The sequence below is a fragment of the Danio rerio genome, chromosome 3 (assembly GCF_049306965.1).
Source record: "Danio rerio strain Tuebingen ecotype United States chromosome 3, GRCz12tu, whole genome shotgun sequence".
Lineage (NCBI taxonomy): Eukaryota > Metazoa > Chordata > Actinopteri > Cypriniformes > Danionidae > Danio > Danio rerio.
In genome coordinates, this window is record NC_133178.1 from 21,425,001 (window position 1) to 21,452,500 (window position 27,500).

Genomic DNA, 27,500 nt, shown 5'->3' on the forward strand with positions numbered 1-27,500 from the left:
TTTATATTAATTGGACATTACATAATATGATCAGCATAATCAACAATAATAAACGGGTGCTATATTTTAGAAGTATTTCCCTGATTCTAATACCTAATATTTCCAAGATAAAGACAAGCCATCATCTCTCTGGTCCATTGAATACAGTTGGAAGGGAGGGGATCTTTCCGATTGTTTGATTTGTTTTTTGTTTTTCTTTTCTTCTTTTTCTCACAGTGTCAAACAATTCTTGTTTGACTGAAAGTTTAGGGCTACGTCTACACTAATCTAGATAAATTTGAAAATGGCATTTTTGCCTATAAAACAATCATGTGTACACTATCGTTTTCAAATCTTTCTAAAAAAAAACTCACTTTAAATGAGTAAAAACCTTTTAGTTCATGTACTACACATGTGCACAGATTTAAAATGCTTTTACCCATGTTATATTCACCTGCCTTTATTTACTTTCCATCTCTTTGAAACATTGTGGAAAATGTACAGTCTGTGACTTTCCAAGCTGAAAAATAACTCCTAGTTAACATTTTGTATCCTTTGAAGAGAGGCAATATGGAGCAAATGTACAAACATTATTCTTTTAATAAGGCTGCTTTACAATGTCATCCATCATGTTACCTGATTTAGTCACATGACTAAAATGCTTCATCGTTTTTGAAAGCTTTTGTTTTCACAGTCCACCCTGCAGCACGAAAACAGCTTTTTTAAATGTATCCTCTTTGGACAGCATTTTTAAAAATACGTTTTCGTTTCCTAAAAATAAAGTTTCAGTGTGGACGGAAAGCCAAAGCGGAGAGAAAAACATGAGTTTTTAGATGAACACTTATTAGTTTGGACACGGGCTGCATTCGAAGTTGCCTACTACTCAACTAGGAACTAAATTGAATTTGAATTAACTTCATCATCATTAGAAACGTATGTTTTATGTAGTATGAATGTGAGTAGTATGAATGGAACTCGAACTGTGCTCTTTAGAATATTGCAGGAAATATTAGGTCATCAGGGTGTTTTCGAATACTGTTTTTTGAATACAAGTTCAGATGTACTCTTTGGCTCGCATACCATTTTTAGCATAAAATATAGTATGGAAGTATGCGACTTTTGAGCCACTTCCAAAAAATAAAAACTGCATTTGGTAATTTAGGCGAAGTTTTAAAACAAATAAACAACTTCAGAGTATTTGTTGTTTGTTTTTTATTTTTATTTAGTTTTTTTTTATTAATTTTTTTATTTTATTTTATTTTTTTTTACTCTTGTTAGTTTTAAAACTACCACAATTGTTTATGATCGTTTGTCTGTTTATTTAGTTATCGCCGGCAGCTGTCTGCAGGTTTTAATAAGCAACATATTTTAATACGAATACTGGCAGCTAGCTCTGCAACTCTCACATGGTTACCCACTGAAGCTAAGCAGAGCTGTGCCCGGTCAGTACTTAGATGGGAGACCACATAAAAAAGCTAGGTTACTGTTGGAAGTGGTGTTAGTGAGGCCTGTATACTGTGTGGGTACTAACGCCCCAGTATATAGATTGGGACTCTATACTGCTCTGTGAGCGCTTTCTTTCAGATGAGGCATTAAACCGAGGTCCTGACTCTCTGTGGTTGTTTAAAATCCCAGTATGTCCTTCGAAAAAGAAGCCAAATTTGCCCACTGGCCCCTGCCCATCATGGCCTCCTAACCATCCTGGCTGCCGTTGTGTCATCCAGGTTGTTGCTGCACACTGGTGGTGGATGAGGAGATTTCCCCCAAAAAATGTATAAAGCACTTTGAGTGTCCAGAAAAACGCTATATGAATGTATTGAATTATTATTATTATTATTATTATTATTATTATTATTGTTATTATTGTTATTGTTATTATTATTGTTATTATGGTTGTTGTTGTTATTCTCCATCACGAAGTTGGTGACACACAGTTTTTTTTTCCTTGTTTGTTTCAAGCTGTGTTTTGGTTAGTTGACTATTATTTGTTTTGTTCATGCATATTCCATAACTGCATTGAACTTCGAAATGATCAAGTCGAATAAATCACTGTGATTTGGGAGCTGCTGCGGAAAGGAAGATTTCCAGCACTGGTAGTCAGACTTCAGCATTATTAAAAAATAAAAATAAAAGAGATTGATAGATCCCTCTACTGCTCCACTGCAGATGCCATTTTTCACTGTCCCAACATTCACTCTAAGTTTCTCATTAGTTTGTGTGTCAGCTTTTCTGCAGACATCAGGACCTCATTAAAGCGTATGTCCAAGTATGAAACGGCGCTTTGGGGAACAGTGTGAGTCTCGTCACTCTTGTGCTTAGACACGGTTCACTCGGCAAACAAAGCTCGCTACACTGACTAACGTCTTCTCTGTTCTTCATCAGCCTCAGGATAAGGTCATCCTACTCTTCCTCTTTCATATTTATTTACAAGCTCCCGCATGCCTCAATCCGTCTTGGCTTGACTTTTTGCTACCTCATATGTCTGTGCCAATGTAAACAAATGTAGTGCTTCATACTCGAATTGGAAAAACTGGAACTTTTCCCTGAATTACTGTAGGGATGCACAATATTGGAAAAATCTGACATTGCGATATTTTGTTTTGCTGCAATATATATTGCGAAATAAATTTAATCTATTTGAAAAGATTTCATTTATTTAGATTGACTGGGATGATAATTTTTTTTATGCAGTGCATCTGCTTAAAATTGAACAATCACATCTAAAATAACATTGTCATCATTGTATAAATATAAAAAAAAATAATAATTTGTAATAATATTTTAATCTTTTACTCTTTAATAAACTATATTATCCTGTCATGTGACTATTGCAGATACACAAGCTAAATAAAGAGTCTTTTGCAAGCTAAATATAATTGTTAAAAAAAAAAAATGTAAGTTTCAAATATAAATTATTCATGACACTGTTCGTCACAGATGATTTGCATGATTGGTCTGCCAGAATATACATATTTAAAGAAATAGTTCACCAAATAAATAATTCTGTCATTAATTAAATACTTTGTTCGCATTCTGAAATTTGTGAGCTTTCTGACCCCACATAGAGAGCAACACATATTAAATATTCCTAGTCCCAGAAACATAGCAAGGACGTCTGTAAAATATGTGTTCTTGTGATATCCGTGGTTAAATTGTAATTTTTATGTGGATGCCAGTATATTTTTGTGAACAAATAAATCAAAAATAACTTTATTCAACAGTTCTTTACCTCTAAGTAACTGTCTTAAGCCTTTATCGAGCGAATCATGACGCTTTTATTTATGATCAAATGATTACAATAACTAAGTGGACATACTTTTAAGAATCAATTTAAATGATAGCACAACTGTAATAATCTAGTGTTATTTTAATATCATTGATTTCCAGTTGCTGCATGGTTTTATGAATAGTTCGAATAATCATTTTGTAATAATGTTTATTTTATTACTATCATTATTATTATGATTTTGTTTATACTTGGTATCGAGTTAGACTAAATTACATTGAGAAATATAAAATATTTCTATTTTCTGTTATAATATAATATATTTTATTTTGTAACATAAATATAGGGTGACATGGTTGCTCAGTGGGTTTTTCCCAGGGTGCTCCAGTTTCCCCCATCGTCCATAGACAAGCAGTGCAGGACAATTGAATAAACTAAATTGGCCGTAGTGTCTGTGTGTGAAAAGATGTTTCCCAATACTGAGTTGCAGCTGGAAGGGCATCAGCTGGGTAAAAATATGCTGAATAAGTTGGCGGTTCATTCCGCTGTGGCGACCCCTGATAAATAAAGAGACTAAGCCGAAGGAAAAATAATTTTATAATTTTTATATTTTATAATGCTCCTTTTTTCTAATATTTTTAAAAATATTTCTAAAAAAATTACTATAATCATAATCATTACAACTAATGTTATGGTAAATATTATTATGCTTCAATTTGTATTCAGTTAAACTAAACTAAAATGAGAAATTCATACAAAGTAAAATATTTTTAATAGTGAAAGTTCATATTATAATATTTATATCTAGCCTGTCCTGATGTTTTCTTTGACTTTAGCAATTATATTTATATTATTATAAATTATATATTAGATTTTGCCATTTTAAATGTACAGATTTATTAATTTAATTATCTTATTGCTTTTATTAGTGTTTTATTTTATTTTTAATAGTTTTTTTTACATACTATTATATTTTATTAATGTGTTTAGAATGGCATGCGGTTCCCAATCTAACTCATTTAATTTTCAAACTGGATGGGTTTTCACCTGTTACCCTTGATAGTGCATTATGCAATAAACAATCTCTGTTTAACTGTGAGGCCACTCATTTAGGAGTGCTTAATTGTTCAAGTGGTATCAATGCTGTATGAACTGTGAAAGGTCTTGAATTTGAACCTCAGATTAGCTGCCATTTTTAAATCTAACGACCTTGTGGGGGTACATTTGGTTGCATTTTATTTGACTTGATCAGCTTTGACCTCAGTTGAATGTTTAACATTTGAATTCTCTATTTATTATGGGGCATTTCTTGTCTTCACTACCAGTAGTAATGTATTTGTGTATCTCTTTGCCAAATGCAGCCCAGCACCACACTAGCAATAAACATGTACCGGTGCTGCCTCAGCAAAAGGTGCATCGAGTGCTGGAAAATGAGAATATGTGCCTGTGGATGTTGATTTGAAATGCATGTGTGCAGATACAACCCCCTAGATTAAGACATGTGTTTCTCATTTGTGTGACCTCAGCAGAGATCACTTCTGAATGTGCTGAGGCCCACTTTCACACAACTGCAAAGTCTAACTGCAAAAATCTATCTATCTATCTATCGTTCTATCGTTCTGTCGTTCTGTCATTCTATCTATTGTTCTGTGTATCAATCTGTCTATCTATCGATCGTTCTATCATTCTTTCTATCATTCTGTCTATCGTTCTGTCATTCAATTGTTCCATCTATTGTTCTATATGTTGTTCTATCAGTAATTTTATCTGTCTATCATTTTCTATCTATTGTTCTATCTATCCGTCTCTGTTGTTCTATATCGTTCTATCTATCATTCTTTCTATCTTTTTATCATTCATTTAGTCTGTCGTTCTGTCTAGCTATCATTTTGTCCATCTGTCCGTCCATCCATCCATCCCTATATTTATACAGTATTTATCTTGCTATCGCTCTCTTTCTTTGTACTGGCATTCTGTAGTTCAATCTGTTAATCTTTCTATTTATCATTTTTTTTCCATCGATCTGTTATTCCATTTATCTACAGATCCACCACTCTGTCTATCATTCTATTACTTTATGAGCACATGTCATGTGTCCTTGTAATTCAAAACTGTTAAAATCATACGTAATGGGATCTTTTTACATGCAAAATAGATGGGTTTAAGAGTAGGGTTTTGGTAAGGCCTTACTGTACAATAAGTGTTTTTTTAGAGTAACATATATTTTTCGTATGACCAAACTCGGTCCTGGAGGGCCGTTGTCCTCCATATTTTACTTCCAACAAAACCACACCTTAACCAGCTAATCAAGCTCTTTCTAGGTATACTAGAAAGCTCCAGGCAGGTGTGTTGAAGGAAGTTGGAGCTAAACTATGCAGGACACCGGCCCTCCAGGACAGAGTTTGGTCACCCCTGCTCTAGTGGTTCCCAGTTCCAGTCCTCGGGACACCCTTCCCCTGCACATTTAGTATGTCTTTCTTATTTAACACACCTAATTCAGATCATCAACTTGTATTAGCAGAAAGATCCATGAAATGATCCTTGTGTGTCAAATAAGAGATACAAACCGAATGTACAGGACGGCGGTCCACAGAACCACAATTGAGAACCACTGCATTACACCAATGAAGAGTCCTCATAAACCAGTATGTGTGTGTCTTAGTTTTAGGGGTTTTTACATCTTTAATATTTGATAGGACTGTGAAGCACAGACTGGAAAGCATGTGGCAAAGTGAGAGGGGAACAGGATTGTCAAAACATCTCAGCCATGAGTTGAAACTTCAAGCGCCACTCTGCTATATGTCTGTCAGCTAACTGCAAGGCCACTGTTGGCTGTTTCTCTAAACCTTTGACTGAATCATTCAATATTATCCTTTATTCATTCATTTCTAAACTTATAACCACTTTTCCAACATTTAACCAGCTATTTTTCTGGTCTTAATTTGTTTTTTGAATATCTACTCATGTTTGTCAGACTATTGTATATGTTGATGCAAGTTAATTATTCATTCTTTTGTTCGATCATTCGTCCATTCATTTGTTCATCCATCCATCCAACTGTCTGTCCGTCTGTCCATCTATCCATCCGTCCATCCGTCCGTCTGTCCATCCATCCACTTTTTAATCCATCCATAAATGTTTCTGTCCACTTTTTCATCATCCATGAATGCCTCTGTCCACTTGATTTTTAATCAATTTATCGATCCGTTCGTCCATCCATCATTCCATTCGTCTATTAATCTAATTATTAATCCATCTATCTGTTCGCCCATCATTCTATGCATCTATTCATGACTCCATACATCCATCCACCAGTTACACACTAAATACCATTCAAAGACAAGCTCTAAATAACAGATTCTATTTTATTGTCAAACACTTTGCTTTGTTGCATGTGGAAAGTGAATTCACCAACACCAAGATGCATCAGGGTAATAATTTAGTTGAAATCATCACCTTCAGTAGCAGCAGAACAATGTATGTCTGTATCCTGTGCTTACACACACACACACACACACACACACACACACACACACACACACACACACACACAAAGCTCATACATGAAGTGGTAATTAGCAGCATCAGGGTGTGATCCCTGTGCAGTGTGGGTGTTGAGTGAGGCCTAAAATAATCCAGTGAAGAATGACGAATCCCACGAATGAAACTCATTATCAGCTGCAGCGTTCCAGCAAGCCGAAGCTTCTGTGTACCTGAAACATATAATCACAGGCTTGCAAAAATCCCCTCAATAACTCTTTGTCTAGACTTCAGAGCCGATGTGCGGTGAACATCAGCCGAGCTGCATTTTCAAAGAGATCACACATTTGGAGATTCAGCAGTGATATGCAAAGGAGTTCGAAAGTGATTGTATGTGGTTACAAATTGTATTTATAGATTCAAACACAGTGACGGCTGTTACATTGGTTTCAGATTTTGTGGAAAATATCTATAAAAAAGGCAGATTTCTCTTTTAATATAACTGAAATGACAAATACATTTAGAAATAAAAGTAAAAAGCTGTCACTTGGGGTGTTACCTTTTCTGAAGGTCATTTTTAAAATGTTTACTGCTTCGTTACTAAAAGGTACCAGTATCAAACCTTGAGGTACAAAACTGTACCTTTTGAAAAGGTAGCACCCCGTTGACGACTTTTGTGCCTTTATTTCTGAAAATCTACGTGGTGTTGTCAGTAATTTGTTCAGTTTTTCCTTGCTTGAGTTTCTTCATTTATTTATTGTATATATATTTTTATTTTATTTTATATTTGTTTTGTTTTCTTTTTACTGCCAAGCCAGAAAGTGGAGCTTATAGAATCGTTTATTCATGTCATGATCATGCATAACAAATAGGTAGTAAATGTTTTTTCTAATTACATATAATTCAAGCTAAAGAAAAAGTCAATGTGCAAAAATATTCACTTAAAATATGAATGACTGAAAATCTACAAGTACAGATATCAAAATTCCTTTTTGCTTTTGTCATTTTTCTTGTTTCTACTCCCGCCAATATTTATTTTCAGTTCTCTGCTTTGAATCTTCGGGTTCACTTTTTGGGACGGTCCAGCCCCGGGGTTTTTAAATTCTGTACTGGTGGTCCGGTGTCCTGCAGATTTTAGCTCCAACATTTTACCTTTTATTTCTGAAAGTCTACATGGTGTTTTCAGTAGTTTGTTCAGTTTTTTTCCTTGCTTGAGTTTCTCACAGTGTTGTTTTGTTTTGCTCTCCCCACAGATTTCTCTTTAGCCCAGTCCAGAGCAGTGCAGTCATGTTCAGGAACAGTCTGAAGATGCTGCTTGGCGGCAAATCCAACCGCAAGAATCGAAACAGTGGTAAGTCCTCTTTTTAGGATAAGAATCTGTGCTGCAACTGAGCATCAGGAGGTGCATGTGCAAATTATTATAATCACCTGACGATATTTCTTGGGAATAATATACAGTTGGAGTCAGAATTATTAGCCACCTTTGAATTTTTTTTTTTTTTACTATTTAAATATTTCCCAAATGATGTTTAACAGAGCAAGGACATTTTCACAGCATGTCTTATAATATTTTCTCTTCTGGAGAAAGTCATATTTGTTTTATTTGGGCTAGAATAAAAGCTGTTTTTAATTTTTTAATAATCTTTTTAAGATCAAAATTATTAGCCCCTGTAATCTATATTTTTTTGATAGTCTACAGAACAAACCATCGTTATACAATAACCTGCCTAGTTAACCTAATTAACCTAGTTAAGCCTTTAAATGCCACTTTAAGTTTTAATATTATTTGTTTTTCATACTATGGAAGTCAATGGTTGCAGGTTTCTATCATTTTTCAAAATATCTTTTGTTTTTAACAGAAAAAGATCATTAATAAACTTATAGAACCTCTTGAGAGTGTGTAAATTTTGAGTCAATTTTCGGTTTTGTGCGAAATATACTTTTATGGGGTTTAGAATGGATTCCGTCAGATTAATTGTCATTTGGATGTGAATGAAATACTCAATTGATGTAAATTCAATCCCACTGATCATATTTAAGACTTGACAATTGCAGTGGCCAACTCCTGATACAAATACATTATAATTTAAGCATGTTCTTAAAGTCTTTACTTAAGCTAGTAACTCAGAAATCTGTTGTGTCAGACAGAAAGAACTGTGTGAAGTCACGAAAGCCTGCTGTTGCAGTCATGCTGTCTCTCCGTTTGTATGCTGTTTACAAACCTAAGAGCTCAGGACTGGCACTTGAGAAGTGGAGGTCTGTGTACACTCTTTCAGATCCGAGCAACACACTTGTGCAGTTTGTGATGGATGAGGAGGGTGTGTTTGCTTGTATGTATGCTTTCCTATTAGCTGTGTTTGCAGGCTGAATTTCACTGGACTGGATGGACATCCACAGTTGCGGACTTTTGTTTTCTGCAATGTGCTGTATATTCGTTCAAACAAACACATACTTTCTTTACCTCAAGCCTGGCTGAATGTCCCATAAAGTTTTAGTCAAACAAGTGGCAAGTCTGACTCAGCCAACAGACCAGCCATTCACCTCGGTGAGATGTGTATCAAAGGGACCTCACACTTCCCAGAAAGACCGCCTGTCTTCAAACAGAGACTGTAGTTAAAATTCATGCTATTTTGGTGCTGTCTTGAGTAAAGAAACTCTTCAGGGACTCTAGCGCTCCTTTAAGGTTAAAGGGACCAGTTTAGTTTTTTAGTTCAAGTGCACTTTTGGGTGTCATTACTGTCATGGGTGTAGATAAATATAAAGTTATTTAAACGGCCTCATTGAAAAACATGACAGAACTATATAGCAGAAAACTAGAAGCTTCATTGAAGCATGCAGAAGCTGCACTGATGGCCTCATTAAGCAAAGTATATAAAAGTGAGAGTAAGCAGCTTTATGGAGAATTCTGAATCAAGTTGGCGTCAAAGGGTGTGCTCGCACTTAGAGTTTGATTGTTTTGATTACGTTGGTTCGACCCAAATAAGGCAATGATACATTTGTTATTTGTTAACTCAGTGTTAACACTTTTATTTTAAAATCTAAACCTAAAGAGATAAAATAAAAAACTCTTACTTTCGTGATGTGCGTTTAAATTTTTTTTTCGGGTATGTTTTATTGCACGTTTGAGATGACAAATCCAACAGAGGGCGCTGTGTACATTTTTGCAAATCTGAAATATGTTACATAGGAAATGTTTTGTTTTACGTTTCAGAGACACGTCCTCCTTGGAGATATATCCAGCCGCAGACCCACACACATTTCGGCACACACAATCCAGGACACATGATCTAGGCTGGGGCGAACCATATATGGTTAATGACGGATCAGTCTTCTATTTTTTTCTTGTTTAACGAAAACTAACTCCTTAGGAGCATTATTGCCACCTACTGTATTTCACAAATATGGAGATCGAGATCATCCGTGACTAGTTTAGGGTTTCCCATTTCAGTTGTTATTTCATTATTATATCGTAACGATCCTTTTAAAATTTGTGCAGTTTTGGTATTCTTATTATGTACACAAAATAATTAGTTAAAACACTGATGACTATTGTTTTATTAAGCAAACTAAAGTAAAATATTAATACATTGTTATACATTTATTAAATGTAAAAATATTTGTAATACATATAAGGATGTATTATAGCCTATACATATTAACTTGCTATTGTTTCCTTCATTATATTGGGTCCATTATATAAATTTAAACCTGTCTAATTTAGATTGTTTATGCTGTAAATCTCTGAAAAACGGTTTAGCAAAGCCAGCAAACGAGTAATAAAAAACAATGACTGATCATCTATGATGACTGATAGAAAACTGTTCAGTCTATTATATTGAATGGCGATCTAAAAACAGAGTCTGAGGTCCAAGAAGACATCAGTAGCATTAATATCCATTGTAACCATATTTGATTCGCCCCTGCCTAGACCATGTGTCCTGGATTGTGTGTGCTGAAGCGAGTGTGGGTCTGCGGGACTGCAGCTGGATATTATTGCCTCATTGTGTACTTCAATAAGAAGTGTATTGTGTATTTTATTCAGTCAAATACCTGTAAGTGTGAACTCATGAAACTCAACAAAAACATTAGAACAAATGCACTGTGACCTCAAAGTTTTACCTTTCTTTTACATTACTTTTATCTTTTTTGTGGAACAATGTTTTGCTCCACAAACTCAAATCTGACTCAAATCTGGTCATCCAGAACAGAGCTGAAAGAACTATGTGCGTACAGTATAGTGTTGTCACGGTACTGCAGTTCAATTCCAATTATTACTGAAGTTTAAAAAAAGTGACTAACATTGACTAACATTTGAGTGCCGTTGAGCACGTTCTTAAACAGCGCTGATTTGCTATTGTGTTCGCATGCTCAACAGAAATGACAGGAATGTCCATGAAGGTCATCAGCTCACCGAACTCACCACTGTTTACTGAGTGTAACTACAGATACAGGGATGCTGGAGTGTTTTTAAGCCATGAAGATCAGTCAATTAATCTACAGATTGCTTGTATGTCAGCTTATAAACAGACCAGCTGATTTTTGTGGTATCGTGCCAAAACTAATACAGTACGTGTAAAGGTGTTTGTAAACTTATTGTGAAGCTTATAAACATGTAAAGGAGTTAAAACAGTGGCAGGAATTCCTATGTCTCATACAGTACATGAATGCAGATCTGCTGCAAGTACAGTAGGTGCATTTCTGACCCCGTTTTGAACTGCAGTTGGCAACGTTAGGGAAAACCAGTCTTTTCAGTCATTTCTTTTGTTTGCTTTTTTGCTGTGCATTAGAGTTCAGATGTAGCATTCACACCAATTCAAAAAAATTGTATTTTAATTGAGTCAAACATGCCAAGTGTTGCATTTGCAGAAGGCATTGTTTTCCTGTATAATTTAATTTTATTTCCTGTACTTGTTTTACCTATTGTAGTTTCTGGCAGTGATCCCAGCACAATTGTGTGTATTAAAGAGATAATAAGTTACTGAGGGACATTTTAATATGTGAATGATAATTTTTTTTTTATTGTTGTACACAGTACCTGACAAAAGCCTTGTTGTCGGACTAAGTTGTAAGAGCAACAAACAATACCTTGACTTCTAGTTGGTCAATTGGAAAAGTGGCAAAGGGTAAAATTTTTATTTATTTTTTCTCTTCAATGAATCCTCTGATAAACTGCATCCCAATCATCACAAATACTGCAAAAGACCTATTGGAACCTGCATGGACCCAAGATTTTCATAGAAATCAGTTAAGTTTGGTGAAGGAAAAAGCATGGTTTGGGGTTACATTCAGTATGGGGGGCATCCAAGAGATTTTTTGTTCCTAAAACTGGGATAGGCGACAAGACTTTTGTCAGGTATTGAATGCAACTGATTCAAATTGATGGGCTTGCCTACAACAATCATGCAATTTAATCTTCATTCTCAGAATTTACCATTGAAATCCACATTTGGCACTTCTGACTGTAATAATACAGAATTCATTTCTCAAGCTATATAATTTTCCCTTGATAATGAATAGTTAATGTTTTGCGGCTTATCCAATTCATTAAAAGCAGTATGAAGCAGTTCCTGTGACCGTTGGCAGTTTCTGATTCCCATAGACTTGAGATCTACAGTAGATTTACACCAAGCCTATTGTCCTATTTAAACTCGTTACTCTGGAATTTTCAAATAACCCTAGACATCATTTCTCAATCATCGCAGAAGACGTGTCCTGTTGTTGTGAGGCCCGTGGGTTTTTTCTGTTTTGTATTACAGCTGTATTGTTGTGCTCGTCTTTGATCTCGTCTTCAGACTGGAGGTTTTGTCGTACAGTAATAGCTCTCTTCACTCGGCATGTCTCCCTGTATCCTGCAGTGCTACATATGTGGAGTGCCTGTGTAGTCGCTGGTGTCATTTATTTCATTCCTTCCTGCTTTTCTCTTTTTTTTCTGTTAGTATTCAGCCTGATGCAAATGCAGCTCTCGGCTGAATATATTTGCCATAAATTAGATCTGCACAGCCAGCAACTTACAGAGCACAGCAGAGGAACCGAGCTCCACGGTGGAGAAAAAGCACATGTCGCGGGGCGATTGATGGTTAGCCTCTAGACCCCTCAAACACCGTGAGCAGAATCCTAGTGGTCTTAAACAGCTGCCAGCAGCACTGACCCATGAGTCCCAGTGTGGTTTGAATATGATGAAAACCACACAGCCATATTTTGTCTGCAGCGTGTCATTGCTCTGGCTGATTTTGATACAAGTGGTTATAGGGGGTTTGATTAGTGTAATTACTCATATGCTGACAAAACAGAACAAATGCATGCTGATTAATGCTGAAATTGGCAGATTGGAGTTATGTATGGTGAAAATCAAATCTGTCCATTTTAATTGAGCAAATTTGTTTCAGGATTAGCACCAACAAAAAACTGCAAGTTACTCTTTAGGGTGGAAAAGCAGATTTTTTTTAGTCTGCCTGTTATTCAGAAAGATAAAAAAGCATCAATGCATAAATATGATCTTGTTTTGCTAAAGAAGTCATAAGTGCACACTTTTGAAAATTGAGATGTATGCGTTATCTGATATCTGAATGAATTACCTTCCTTTGATGTGTACTTTGTTATAGTTCAATATTTTGGGGAGATCAAATTATTTGAACCTCTGGAATCTGAGGCTTCAAAAAGTCGTTCAAAAATCGTTCAAATGAATATAAAATTGATAAAATACCTTTGTGGAACTGATAAAGATACCAATATCCTAAATATTTGTGGCATAAAGGAGAAATCTATAATATTGACCCATACAATATATTCAGTGTGCAAATTATACATTGACCATCAGGGGGCTAATATTTTCTGGCAATGTTAGCAAATGTAATACATCCTTCAGTCATTTATGTATTTATTTAAATTACATCTAATTTATTAATAAAACGTATTTAAGTTTTCAGTATTTTGAGGGATATTTAGTGTATTCTGACCTACAGTATCCTCTGATTAGATTTCAGAGGTTATTGTAGATCAAACTATACAAACTATGCATGTAATTTGACTTTGCTTTCAGGCTATATGTAGAAACAAACACCTAATTTACAAGGAAACAGTCTTGTGAACACTTACCGGTGCTCTGGATCTGCAGTGTCAAACTGTTGAATGAAGTTTCTTTTCTCGCATAGACGGATTAGCGCGATAATGGGGTGGTTAAATGTATATTTTTTATCATATATTATTTAAATTATTTACATTATTTAAAATACAAATCATAGTGAACTATTTTTCAGAATAAAGGGCTGACCCATCTTGTTTTCATGTCTTTCAGGGGGGATCAAGCGTTAATTACGGAGGTCAGTCCCCCCCAAACCCCCAAATATACCCATGCAGCATAAGCCTGGTTTTGTACTTTGGGGTCAGAAGTATTTTTTTTTACCATTCTTGCAAAAATTGCAAGAATCTAAATGTATGTCCCTTTTTAAAGTATGTTTCAGTTACTTACATTTGAATTTCTTTTTATTAGGATTAACACCTTGAGATGTACCATCTCATTTTTAAGGGCATCCCACAATGTATCGCAATTACGAGATAACAACACAAGAATACAAAACATAAACAAATTATGTATCATACATGAAAGGACAACAAAAACTGATGATAACAACAAAACACAAACAGAAGGGTTAAATTGATTTACCAACTGTATAGAAACTGAATAGAATAGAAAATGATGTTAACAGGATGAATGGATGTATTGATCCATTGAGTGATTGATCCTTCGATAAATCCATCCAAATTAATTCAAATGAATACCTATGGATTTATAAGGACTCAATTCTAAAATGCAGTATGGCAAAACCCTGGTTATGGCAACAGTCTACTCATGGAAACACATGATTTTGAGAATCTCAGAGTAAGTATGGTTACTAATGTAGTTGATTTCCCCTTCTCACAATGACTAGCCATTCATGTGAAGATCAGTTAGAAGCCAGTTTGAATCCCTTCTCTGTGCCTTATGCCTTTAGGTTATTTGCAGTTTATACAATCAGAAAAGTGTTATCTTTTTTATTCTTGAACATATTGTAAAAAAGATGTCTCACAGCCATTTTATTTTAGTCAAATTCCCTCTCGTTATCTCTTCTCCTAACCCTCATGTAGCTCTGTACCTCTACACCTGTGTCACTGTCCATTCTTGTTAAGAGAAACTGGCCTGCCCAACCCAATCTAACTGCATCATGCCAGATGCCATCCATTAATGTGGAGAAACAAATCCATTGGTCCTCCAAAGAAAAATTAAGGGTTACAGAGCAAGTCTCCCACATGAGTTGTGTTTTGGGTTGTTTGGCTTTAAGAAAGGAACAAGTGTGGCTGATTGTTGCAGTAGATTTGCAAAGAATCTCTCTTGATCAGCTTCTAATGTACTCCTAATAATGCAAATTCATTGTCCAGTAGATACACTGAAGTACATGAGCTTACTGCAGAATGGTTCTTCAGGAATTGCCATGTTCTGGGTACATTTTGGCTACCCATTTACTAGTCTTCCCATTTAAAAAGACTTTGCTGAAGGGTCATTGAAAGCTGCTCAGTAGAACCATTTTTCATTTTGAAGCTTCTCTGTGTCCTTTTTATTTGTCTCCCACAGATATGCTTGTTTTCAATGGAGAATATTGGAAAAAAAAAACATAAATGTATCCGGTTTATTGGGGGTGATGGGCCTCGTGACGTTCTTATCTCATGCACTATATTACATCCTTGAATTAGACACACATGTTTGAGCTGGAGACAGAGCCAGAGAAGCTAAATTTGCTGTTGTGGTATTTGCTTCAATTGCATCAACTTGCATTATAAAATTGTTTCAGTATGTCTTTCCAAGTCCATTGACTCTGTTGGATCTAGATATCCTTAAATCTTTTTTATAGGACAGAACCCCCCCCCCCCCCCCCCCAGTGGTACAGTGAAACCATTGTGCATATCTGAATAATTATAGCGTCTTGTTTGTGCACATGCATGTACATGTTTGCTTTATATAGAGTACATATGTGCATGTACGATTGATACCACTGAAACCTATGAAGCTTTTACTGGAATAGCAAAACCCACTAATTAGAAGAGGCCATGAAGATTTTGTTGACAGCATGTCTAGAACGTGTGATGTTCTGATCACTCACAGTAACACACATACTGTACATAAACCTGAATATGTAAATAAAGACATGGTGTTAACTCAATGTTTATACTTTCTTTAATATTAATGGTTTAAATATTTTTATTATTAGAAATTTTAGCAGACATTCACTTGTAAATAAAACCTTTTTTAAAAATTACAAACTTAAAACTTACATTTTAACAAATAGACATTTAAAAGAAAAAAAGAAAAAGAAAATTAAAAAACAACCAACAGTCATAAAGGTAATAATTAAACAAAAACTAAACATACCTCTCCTAACAAATCATCCACCAGTGCTATCCAATGGCATAGTTTGTAGAAAGGAAATAGAAGGGGACCAATTTATTTATTTTTTTTAAATAACAAACTCTTGTCTATTAGGATACACCTGATGTTTTCCAGATGTAATATAATGGTTAACTCTGTCAGACATCATTCAAACAGGGTTGCACACTGCATGTGCTACTCGGTGACAGACCGTGCCACACAGCACCCAGTATTTTAGAATTCTATCAGAGTATATCCACCTGTGCCACAAGTCGGTGACTGTTCGCGGTGCCCAGGTACGACTCAGGACACTGTTCATATTTCTGCCGTGCTATAGAGCACCATCTGAATAGTTTTTTTCAAATAACATGCAAATGTGCGCATCTGGTGTTCGACCCCCTTAAGAGTTTGAACTTTTTTCCCCCAAAACAAAAGGATACGTTTTTTTTTTTTTTTTTTTTTTGGCAGAGATCAATCCATGTGAAGGGATTTCTTTAATATTCAATTTATCATAAATAACTAGTCATGGCAGTGAAGTAAAGTCTTGAAGAGATACAGTTGCTGAAAATGACTGTTTCACATTACTGTGAGGGTCAATTTGGAGTTGGGGCAGGGGTCGAGGTCAATGTTAATAACATACAATTTAATTAGTATTTTAAAAAGAATTATTGTTAATCGTCCACAGCTGTATCCCTTCTAGCAACAACGGGCAACAGAGGACATCGGTGGTGTCTATCTAATATTGTTTTGTAGCCTTTACTATCTGTTAATGTAATATCAGGCACATTGGATTAAGAAGTGATTACTGTTTTAGCTCAGACATGGCTCACTTTTGGGGACATGAAGCTACTCAACAAAAATAATATCACAAGAAGCCATCACAACATTATTTTACTTTATGGTTACATTACATTTTATCTGGTTTCAACTAATTTTTAAAAATTATACAACGCTTAACTTATTTTTTTAGTCAGATTGTCTGATGTAAGTTGAGATGACTAGAAAAGATTATTTGATTCATCTAAAAAAAGGTAGTAAGAATTTTTTTTACAGTGCAAGTATGAGCTCTAACAGAGGCATAGCACTTTGTCCTTATCAGTGATGCACTGACTGCAACACTTCTGTCCACTCAGAGGAACTTGAACACTTGACTGAATAAATACCTCAGCAGTTTCAGTTCTACTCTATTCAGCTATTCTTTATTCTCTGTCCCTTTGAATGCTTGAAAGTTGCTTTATACAGTAATATACCTCTCAAGTTCAAACATACAATGTAATTTTCACACCTGGTGTAGAAGTACCTTCTGCAGTAGATATTATTTACAGGTAGACAGCCCTTTTTTTCTGTTCAGACTGCAAATAACTTAACAGATTGCAGTCTGATATGCCAGAAAAATCAGAGTTTTGCTGTCTGTCAAAACCATACACTTGTGTTTTTTGCAAGACTGTTAAGAAAAGAGTGTAGAGGCTCTTTTGAACACAACTGGCAGAACACACAAGAGAGGTTAAGAGAATCTGAACAGAGAAAAAGTTTGAAGAGATACAGCTGAATAGCTGCTATCGAGTGGGAGAAAGAGAGAAAAGAGGAGGAGGAGGGTGCGTCTGTCCGCCTCGCTGATGAGTGAACATTTGTGTGTGCGTGTGTGTATTGGGGGTTGTATGATCTTGGCGCATGCGCCGGTACCTGGCAGTCGCCCTCAAGACTGCAGATAACTCTCTCTCTCTTCTCAGCATCACTCGTCTAAGCATTTTTCCTGCCCTTTTCTCGTATATATATTCTTCTTTTTTATTAGCGTGGACTCTTCTGAATGGACCAGTTCTTTATAATGCATCTGGATTTGACTGTGTTGGGACATGGATTTTTTTGAACCAGCAGAGGTGAGTTGCAAGGTCCTGAGGTTTTTGGGTGGTGCTGACAGAATTTGGGGGCTCGTCCGGGATAGGCAATCTTCAGCCGTAGGCTCCTGCTAAGCTTAAAGGGTTTTTCCGTTCATAAGACTAATATCTTAATAGACTTTAACATTTTGACAACTTTGAGGACTTGATTTGATAAAGATTTGGGTTCTTCGGGCAATCATAGGATTGAGGAAGCACTGTTGACAACGTACCCCATATTTCATCTTAATGATTCACATCTCGCTGGGATCTTTGACATTTTCACCTTTGTGGCTTTCTTGACGTCATGTGAGTACAATTTCTGTGGTGACCTTTGTTAGTTGCTCACCAGATGAGCTTAATTATGCTTAATTATTGAAAATACCATGGGCAAATCAAAGCAAAATCTGAGATTCTATGCTAACACACTCTGTCACTTGATCACAGGCATGTTAACACCTACACTACTGTGGGCAAACAGACGCACACACAATTGCATAGTCACCTACGTGATCCCTCCCTATCAGTATTCCTCGCCCACTCAGTGGTGTCAGCAAAGCATGAGGAACTATGTAAGCGCATGTATCTGTAATCTGCCTTTCTCTGTGTGGATTTAAAAGATGTCTCTAGTGCCTCATCTCTTCTTCTTTTGTGGGTGAGGGATATACAGATGCGTTCTGTAGTGGTTTGAAGCTTTTGTGTCCTCCAGGGTATGTTGGGATGTACAGTTTGGTAGTGTGGAGGATGTTTCCAAGCGTGGGATGTAAGCCAGAACTTGATGATTGGGATAGCACAGAACACTTTAAGGGGGATCAAAATGAACTTGTTTATCTTGGCGTATACTTGCTAATAATATACACCAAGAAAAATCTAAGAACTGGTTTAATGTCACTATAAACAAAATCAGGCCACAGCAATGTTTGCTTAAGTTAATTTCAGGAAGTTTAAACAGCTTTTCATAGTAAACTCTTTAGAATTTTTCTGGACTTTTGGTTAATAAAAACCTTTAAACTTCCCCTAATCCTTGGCATAATAGGTTGATGTACTCTGAGGCTCTGTACTCTTTGAAATGGAAATCTCACTCTGCCTTTTTTTCTTCTGTTTAGGTCAAGCTTGGTCAAACATATCATTATCACTACGGTCAGATGCTTTCTTAACTGCTGTTTACTCACTGCTTCTCTTGTATTTATTTATCTGTTGAGAGTAACACAAACAGCACATATTCATCTAAATTGCATTTCCAGTAGCATCACAATGTAAAAAAAACAACAACAAAAATCTTCACTGTGAGTATTTTAACCATTAAACCAAGTGATTAGGAAAATGCAGTAAATTCTGCATCATAAGGTAATTTTTGAGCACAAGGTTTTATTGTAATGAGGGCTAGGTTAGGGAGATATAGTACTATGCAGTACAGATATTTGACATCTTTTGGTGGGTCTTCACAGTATTGCTACAGGCAACAGCATGTAAACAGACACGGAACATATGTTAATTACAACATGCAAGTGGCATAAAGTTTAGGGAATAAGGGAAATGTAAAAACTGTCCTTTAATGTGGCTGTCAATATAAGTCATTTTTTTGTTTTGTAAACTTTGTAATGGTTAATCCTGCATACATTCAAATTCATATCCTGAATAAGTACAGTATTCATTTTTTTTATAATGAACATTTGTTAGATATTCACTGTTTTCTTTAACATTAACTGTGTTATTGATAAATAGTGGCAGTTCATGCTATGCTTCATGATATTGAAAAAGTCAGATATTGCGATATTTTATTTTTCTTTGAAAAATATTGTGATATAAATACAGTTTCACGAGATAGTTTCATGGTAGAAAAACTAAATAAGCACAATGTAAAAATGCTTTTTTTTTTTACTTTTAGTCTCGTTTCTAAAATATCTAAAAATTTATAGACCAAGTAAAAAAATTGTTTAGTTTGACCATCAGAAGAAGTTTATGAATTACTTCATTTTATTTATTATATAATTATAAATTTTCTTGTTTCAAGGAGAATCTCTTTCGGTGGGGTAAGTGAAATTATCTTGTTTTCACTTAGAAAAGTAGATATTTGGACTAGAAACAAGACAAAAATTCCAAGTAAGAAATAATTTTTTTGCAATAATCACATAAATACCTTATAAATACAGTGATTAAATACAATTCTGGTCAACTATAATTCAGACTGGACATTGCATAGCTTTGCGATGTGACTATTGCGAATGTGCACATTGTGATATCAATGCTGAAATGATCTGTTGTGCATCCCTAGTTCTTGCTGTATTTTGTTCGGAGCACACACCTAAAGCTAAATTGTTTAAAATATTTCTGCCATTATTAGATTGTGTTACTCACCAAGGAGAAACCGAGATCCAACTTCAGCATAGTTAGAGAGTGTCTTAAAAGTCCAAAATCACTACAAGTGAAATAGATTTATTTGAACCGCATTCAGTTTAAACACTTTCCTTTTTCTGAAAGCATCAGCTAATTTTCATATAAAGGTAAACATGATCATTAAATGTTTTTGTTTACAACCCGAAACTATTCACAGACACTACAGAGACTTCAGAGATTTATACTTTTCTAAATATTGTAAAAAGTGACATCATATGACAAGTCACAACATAAGGGGCTCTATTTTAATAATCTAGATGCAAAGTCTAAGGATGTGTCTGAATCCACTTTTGCTAATTTAAGGATGGAAAAAATATGGTTTACACCGCAGCGCATGGTCTAATAGGGTTGTGCTTTTTCTCTTGAGTTAAGGGTGTGTTTTGAGCATAACGGGCATTAAACCAATCAGAGTCTCATCTCCCATTTCCTTTAAGAGTCAGTTGTGTTGCGCCATGGTGCGTTTTCTATATACGTGGCGGAATTTGTAAGTGGAACTAAAAACTAAACACTTCACAAACCGTTAAATAGAATATCTGCAGTGCAAGGATAAAGAACGAGCTTCTCCCTTCGGCCTCTTTACTTTCTCTTTACTTTTACTCTTTACTCCTTTACGTTCATGGAGTAAGGAAACAGTGGAAACTCACTCCACTAAAGACATCCATTAGTCTACAAACTATCTAATTTCAGTTCTAATTTCCCAAAAATGAATAAATGAACAATAATATTGAAATGTGGTCAAAACTGAGTTATATCCAAACACACATCCTAAGATATTTGTGTAATGCTGTACATCGTCTGTGTATCAAGCAATGTGTAAGCATTTGGACCTGCAAAGGCGTGTAACTAATGCGCTTTCAGTTGGTCAATGGCACGTTTGTTTCTGTTACTCAAAATAGCAACGCGCCAACAATGCCATCAAATCATTTCAATGCCAACAAATCATTTCAATGCCAACAAATGATTACAATGCTAAGTTTAGTTGCATCACACTGCTCATATCCGGTTTAGCCGGATTTGGTGTAACAGGTGCTTGGTTTATGCTATATAGCGGCTGGTTAAAGTGGCTGATTAGTGAACAAGATTATGGCTTTGGTGCTGGAATATAAAGCTTAAAGTGGCACAAGGCCTAATTGGCTTTTATTGTCGTTAAATATGTTTTTGTGTGCTGAATTCAAATGAGACCGGAGACTTGGTGTTCTCTTCCATTAAAAGCAGTATTAGCAGTTCGGGCCTAAAGATATGTTGGTGTAAAATTTCTGCCTCACCACGGATCAGTTTTCCCTCTAGATAAGTGATGTGGGTTAAGTGCGTAGGATTAAGCGATGCCTACATGCATCGGCTCTCTTTTTTTCTTTCTCTCTGCCTCTCTTTCCACCCAGTCTCGCAGGGCAGGGTTAAGCTAGGTTGTGCTGACACAGCTTATGTATGGGATTTATCACGCCACGGCTGTTGCTAGTCAGATCAGACGGAGTTCAGTCGTACAGTTAGTTCATCCATAAAATTCACTAAAAGACTCCTTGCATTGTAATATACTGTAACTGTTATGAAACCATTGGCTTTTTATACTGTTGTAAGTGGGGTTTTGTTTGCAGACTTTCGAGCACTTTATCAGATTAAAGTGAAATTATTGACATTATTTTGCAATGTGCTACACTGTAAAAAAAAAAGAGGGTTTCCCCACAATCGATTTGTGTTGGGACAACATGAAGGAAATAAGTTAACTGGTTAGTTCTTTCAAATTTAAGTGGATTGAACATAAAATAATTAAGTTTTCCTTAAAAAAAACTCAAGAATTCTGTTGTTTTGGCCTATTTTAAACAATTAGTTTGAGCAAACAGCAAATGTAATTTTTTGACTGAAGTGCACTCGTTTTTGCGATTTGTATTTGTATTCAGTTGCGTTTGGGAGAAATGACTTGGAATAATAAACTGCACAAAATGGCCAAACTGCCTGCTCTGCAAACAAGTACATTCATGGCTATACATAAAAGAAGAATAATACAATAAGGACATAGCAGTTTGCTACATCAAGCAACAGAACGAGCTGTTTTTAACTTCTGAAATCAATGAAAGTGAATAAAGACCGGAAAGATTGAGCCAAAAAGATAACTCGTACGTGAATAATAAGGTCAATAGGCCAACAATAATGGTCTTTAGTTAATATTAATCTATTTACTTACGTGAACTAGGGTTGGTCCATATGACAAAAATTTCATAGTTTTGTACAAGTCATTTCCTATCCTGATAGCAATATACCACAATATATTTCATATCTGTAAATACAATCAATTAATAGTATATATGTAATGAAACAATTGGAACGGACTAAGTCTTCTAATTCTCATTCTAATGTGATCATCACTTCAGGGCAAATATTTGATTAAAAATGTAGAAATAAACAATAAATGTGAATAAAATGAAGGGTGACCTACTCGCACCTGCAGCTTCTTCACGATGGACGTCCAGCGTTCTCCAGCCTTCGGCGCCTAGACTGCAGCTCTGCACTAGAAATTTGGCTAGATGAATAATGGTCATGCCCGACTGAGCCTGGTTTATCTTTTTTTCCTTAACTTTCGTCAGTTGGTAAAGTTTGTTCCTCGCCACTGTCGCCACTGGCTTGTTCGGTTTGGGACTTGTGGAGCTGCAGATTGATGGATTTGCTCTTTAGTGTTTGCACTTTTAGCTGTGAAAATTAAACCACACTGAACTTGACAAATTAAACCACACTGAAAACAGCTTGAATTGGGTAAGCTAAATTGTCCGTAGTGTATGTATGTGAATGAATGTGTAAGGATGTTTACCAGAGATGGGTTGCAGCTGGATGGGCATCCGCTGTGTAAAACATATGCTTGATAAGTTAGCGGTTCATTCTACTGTGGCGACCCTTGATTAATAATGGGACTAATTTCTTATTTCAAACACTGAATATAAAAGACTCAAAGCATTATTTGTTCAAATTGCAATGCATAAAAAGGCAAACAAACATTATCTAAATATTTGCCATCTTATAGCACACAGCATTACTTGTTTTGGTTGTGTTTTAACATCTTTTAAAACTTAGGAAGTCTCCATGTGACAATTTTAGCATAATATTTTTCACTTAATTTGATGGTTTGTAATTTATTTTATTGCTTAATAATTCTTAAATAGGAGCAATTTATGAATCGCTTTCTGTATTCAACAGTATATAATGAATAATTTAAAATAAAACCTTTAAGACAATACAATGAAATCCCGCAGAGGGAGATGTACTCAGATTTGACTTTTTATTAAATATTTTCAAGTTCTATAGTCTAGCTTTTGCTAACAGAAAGTTGGCCGGTGGTGTTTTCACAAATTGCTGGAGTCATCTTTGATGTGCCATAGGCTGCTGGCTCTGAATATTAACCACTAGATAAGGGCTCAGTTTGGTTGTAGACCGCCTCCAGTGAAAGGAGAGAGAGTGAAAACAGAAAAAGAGAGGGATATCTATCCGACTGTTCCTATATCTCTTCTGCAGAAGTCTCTGTGTGTGTGTGACCAGAAAAAAGGCTAAATTATTCAACAGTGGCAGACTACACCCGAGGATCACATTTCTAAGAGCACACACACTTACTTTAGCAATACATTTGCGAGTCCTCTGTGGACGCCTGAACCCATGCTCACTAATAGGCTCCCTTTCAATGGTGAGTGAATGTCAACCAATCTTAGCAAGTGTGTCTGGTCAAGCGCAGTACAAATCTGGGGGGATTTTTTTCATCCAATAACAACACTGTTTGGTGTTTGTCATCGAGCTGGATGGAAAAACCAGTTTGATCCCAGGAAAGGATGGAGTATTTCTCAAAAGTCTGTATAATGCATAAAACAATTAGGCTAATACTTTACTGCAAACCCTCATTTGTTAGTGTTAATGCTTAACTAAAGCTAAAATTAGCTAAAAGTTAGCAATGTATTTCAATAATGTATTAACAACATTAATAATTAACTTTTTTTTTTTTTTTTGGCCGAAGTGATGTGTTACTTGAACGTAAACTGAGATTTTGTAAAATATATATATGTACTGTAATATTTAACATCTATAATGAAGTAGTGTTGCCAGAGCACTGCTATGCAGGTAGTAAGGGTACTAAAAACTACATTACCCATTATGCCATGAAAGAAACGTCCACTACAGTCGCAGCAAAGATATTTCACTCATTCACATGAAGCACCACAGATGAAGTAATCTTCCTGTGCTTATACTATACTGTATGGCTGGGATGAGAATCAGCACCTCCAAGTCTGAGGCAATAATGCTCCACCAGGAAAAGGTGGTTTGCCATCTCCAGGTTGGAGGAAAGTCCTTACCCCATGTGGAGGAGTTCAAGTATCTTGGGATTTTATTCACGAGTGAGGGAAAGATGGAATGTGAGATTGATGAGGATCAGTGCAGCAGTGGTGCGGTCGATGTACCATTGTCCATTGTGGTAAAGAAGCTGAGCCGAAAGGCAAAGCTCTTGATTTACCGGTCAATCTACATTCCTACTCTCACCTATGGTCATGAGCTTTGGGTCATGACTGAAGGTACAAGATCTTGGATACAATCGGCCGAAATGAGTTTCATTCACAGGGTGGCACCCCAGAGGATCTCGGAATAGAACCGCTGCTCCTCCACATTGAGAGAAATCAGCTGAGTCGGCTTGGGCATCTGTTTTGGATGCATCCTGGATGCCTACTTAGGGAGGTATTCCAGGCATGTCCCACCGGGAGGAGGCCTAGGGGAAGACCCAAGACACGCTGGAGGGACTATGTCTCTCGGCTGGCCTTGCAAAAGCCTTGTGATCCCCCCAGAGGAGCTGGAGGAAGTGTCTGGGGAAAGGGAAGTCTGGAGTTCTCTCCGAAGACTGCGTTCCCCGCAACCCAGCCCTAGAAAAGCGGTTGAAAATGAAAATTATACTATACTAAATATTTTTTTAAATAAAGAAATGGGACAAAAAATAGAATGGGACAAATGCTTCCAGAAATGCTTCACTTTGTGGGAAGTTAGGATCATTTTACTAACTCTGATCTTTGAGTCTTGTTCATCAAATCTTTTTTTTTTTTTTTTTTTAATGATTTCATTCATTTTGCCAAAATAATATTAAAATGTTATGAGATGCTTCTGACACATCTACAACTAGCCCAAACGTTGTTCACACTACAAACAAGTCATAACTAATGCTACTATACAATGCAATGCTAGTATACTAAGAAAGAGAAAATAATCCTTGACTGTTAATCTGGTGTTTTGTCTATGATTCGCTTTGCTCACTTAAGTCTTTCGTTCACCTGACACTGACAGTCTTATATATGCTTAACCAATGAACAGTCTGAGCCGGAAACACCTATTAGTTCACCTTTTGAGTCGGTGGGTTTTTGAGTTGTTTGTTAATCATGTGACTGCATGTTTAGAGATCATTCAAAACCGAAGACTCAACAAATGAATGGATCAAATCTTTTAACGGCTCTGAAGGCATATGATTGGCTTCTGTTTTTCACGTGATGAATGAACTGCTCAAACTGAGGACTCGCTAGATGAACAGATCAAATCTTGTTCCGGCTCTAAATGCGTATGATTGGCTTCTGTCTTTCACTTGATGAAAGAACGACTCAAACCGAGGACTCAAGATGAACAGATCAAATCTTTTTTCCAGCTGTATATGCATATGGTTGGCTTCTTTCTTTCATATGATAAAAGAACATGTGAATAAATCACGATATTTGTGCATGAATAGACAAGTGAAAATTTTGAGTTTAGTCGCTTCATTTGTGCATCAAATTCGCTTCTTTTACTTCACAATAGCTGCCGATTCGAGTCATGGGCAGGGCTTCCATCTGCCTGTTGACTTAAGCCTTATTGCTAAATGGCTAACATGAATTTTATTGAGATAGTAGCTGTGCATTATGAAGGCTGAAAAACTGCGTAAATTTGTTCGGCACCATGTCTGAGTGCACTACATTGTTTTAGAGATGCACCCAGCTCTGTGAGTTCATTAACTCCTCCAAAAACTATACCTGGATGATGGAGGCTTTCAGTGGTGCTTCAGACTGAGCCAAGCCCAGTTTGATGAACTGTTGTCCTGTGTCGGCAGAGGATTTCCCCTCGGGACACCAACAACAGGCACTATGTCATAATCACGCTACTACAAGAGCAAGCTCCTGATTGGGTAATGCAGCGTGAATGTCCGCTGAAGTTCAGATTTTTGAAGTTCAGATTAACTTGAGTGATTTGTGCAATAAGCGCACAAAACGCTTAACCTGCGTCACCTTATTCGCACAAAATAGCACCACAGGATGTCTATTCACGTCTTTGAATTGACTTAACATATAAATCACTCGCGCATGATGCTTCATCCATGTCTTGTGTAAACACACCATGAGAGGACTGATCGTTCTCGAGTCACATAAAGGAAGCATTTAAGAACAACCTATCACTACTTAAATCATTCTAATATGATAATTTGTGCTCAAGATACATTTATTATAATAATATAAAGCAATATCGGGGATGCCTTGAGATGCTTCAATTCCTCAGGAAAAAGCTGAAAAAAACTGCATTTATTTAGCAGAAATTAAGTAACATTAAATATGTTTATGTATATATAAATTTATATGCTTGCTCAATGATAATAATATTATAATATAGTATAAATACAATAATGCTCCTTTTTTGAATGTTTTTTCTTTTTTTTATTTAAAGATTTATTGGGGGAAAAAATAAGGAAAAAAGATTTGCACGAAAAAAGGAGAAACCCAAAGTCTTGAACATACAGTAAGCCTGAGCTTGCTTAACAAATTGTGTATTTTATAAAGAAAACATAATTTGTCTATCTATCATGAATGATGCTGAACAAGTTCTGAGTTAAAATGTATTCACCCCAAGTTTGAGCAGTAGTGATATTTGCTCACACAGTGCTAAAGCCCAGGTAAAAGCTTTTGTGAGGTCAGCTCTAAATGGCAGTCTCATTAGGGGAATCAAAGTGGGTAAGAAGTCTGATTCTTAATAGAGGATGTGAGAAGTCTGAATCGCTCATGTGTGGAGTGTTCAAAGTAGATAATGTCGAATCTCTGCATTTTATTGCCTCTTAGCTCTTACTCTGCTCTAATGCACATCCACCTTTTATGCTCATTACAATTACGTTGTGACT

The 27,500-nt window shown here is 36.0% G+C and overlaps 1 protein-coding gene across 5 annotated transcripts in view; it reads left to right on the plus strand.

Moving 5' to 3' along the window:
- tanc2a (tetratricopeptide repeat, ankyrin repeat and coiled-coil containing 2a) overlaps positions 1-27,500 on the plus strand; it is a 248,094-nt gene that overhangs the window by 111,858 nt on the left and 108,736 nt on the right. For 3 of the 5 annotated variants that reach the window (XM_021473490.3, XM_073944348.1, XM_073944349.1), the window contains one exon: positions 7,939-8,036. In XM_021473490.3, coding sequence (XP_021329165.1) covers positions 7,973-8,036 — 64 coding nt within the window. In that variant the 5' untranslated portion in view covers positions 7,939-7,972. Of the gene's footprint in view, positions 1-7,938; positions 8,037-17,773; positions 17,963-27,500 lie in introns of those variants that run through there. The other 2 variants (XM_021473492.3, XM_073944350.1) reach the window with 1 other exon arrangement.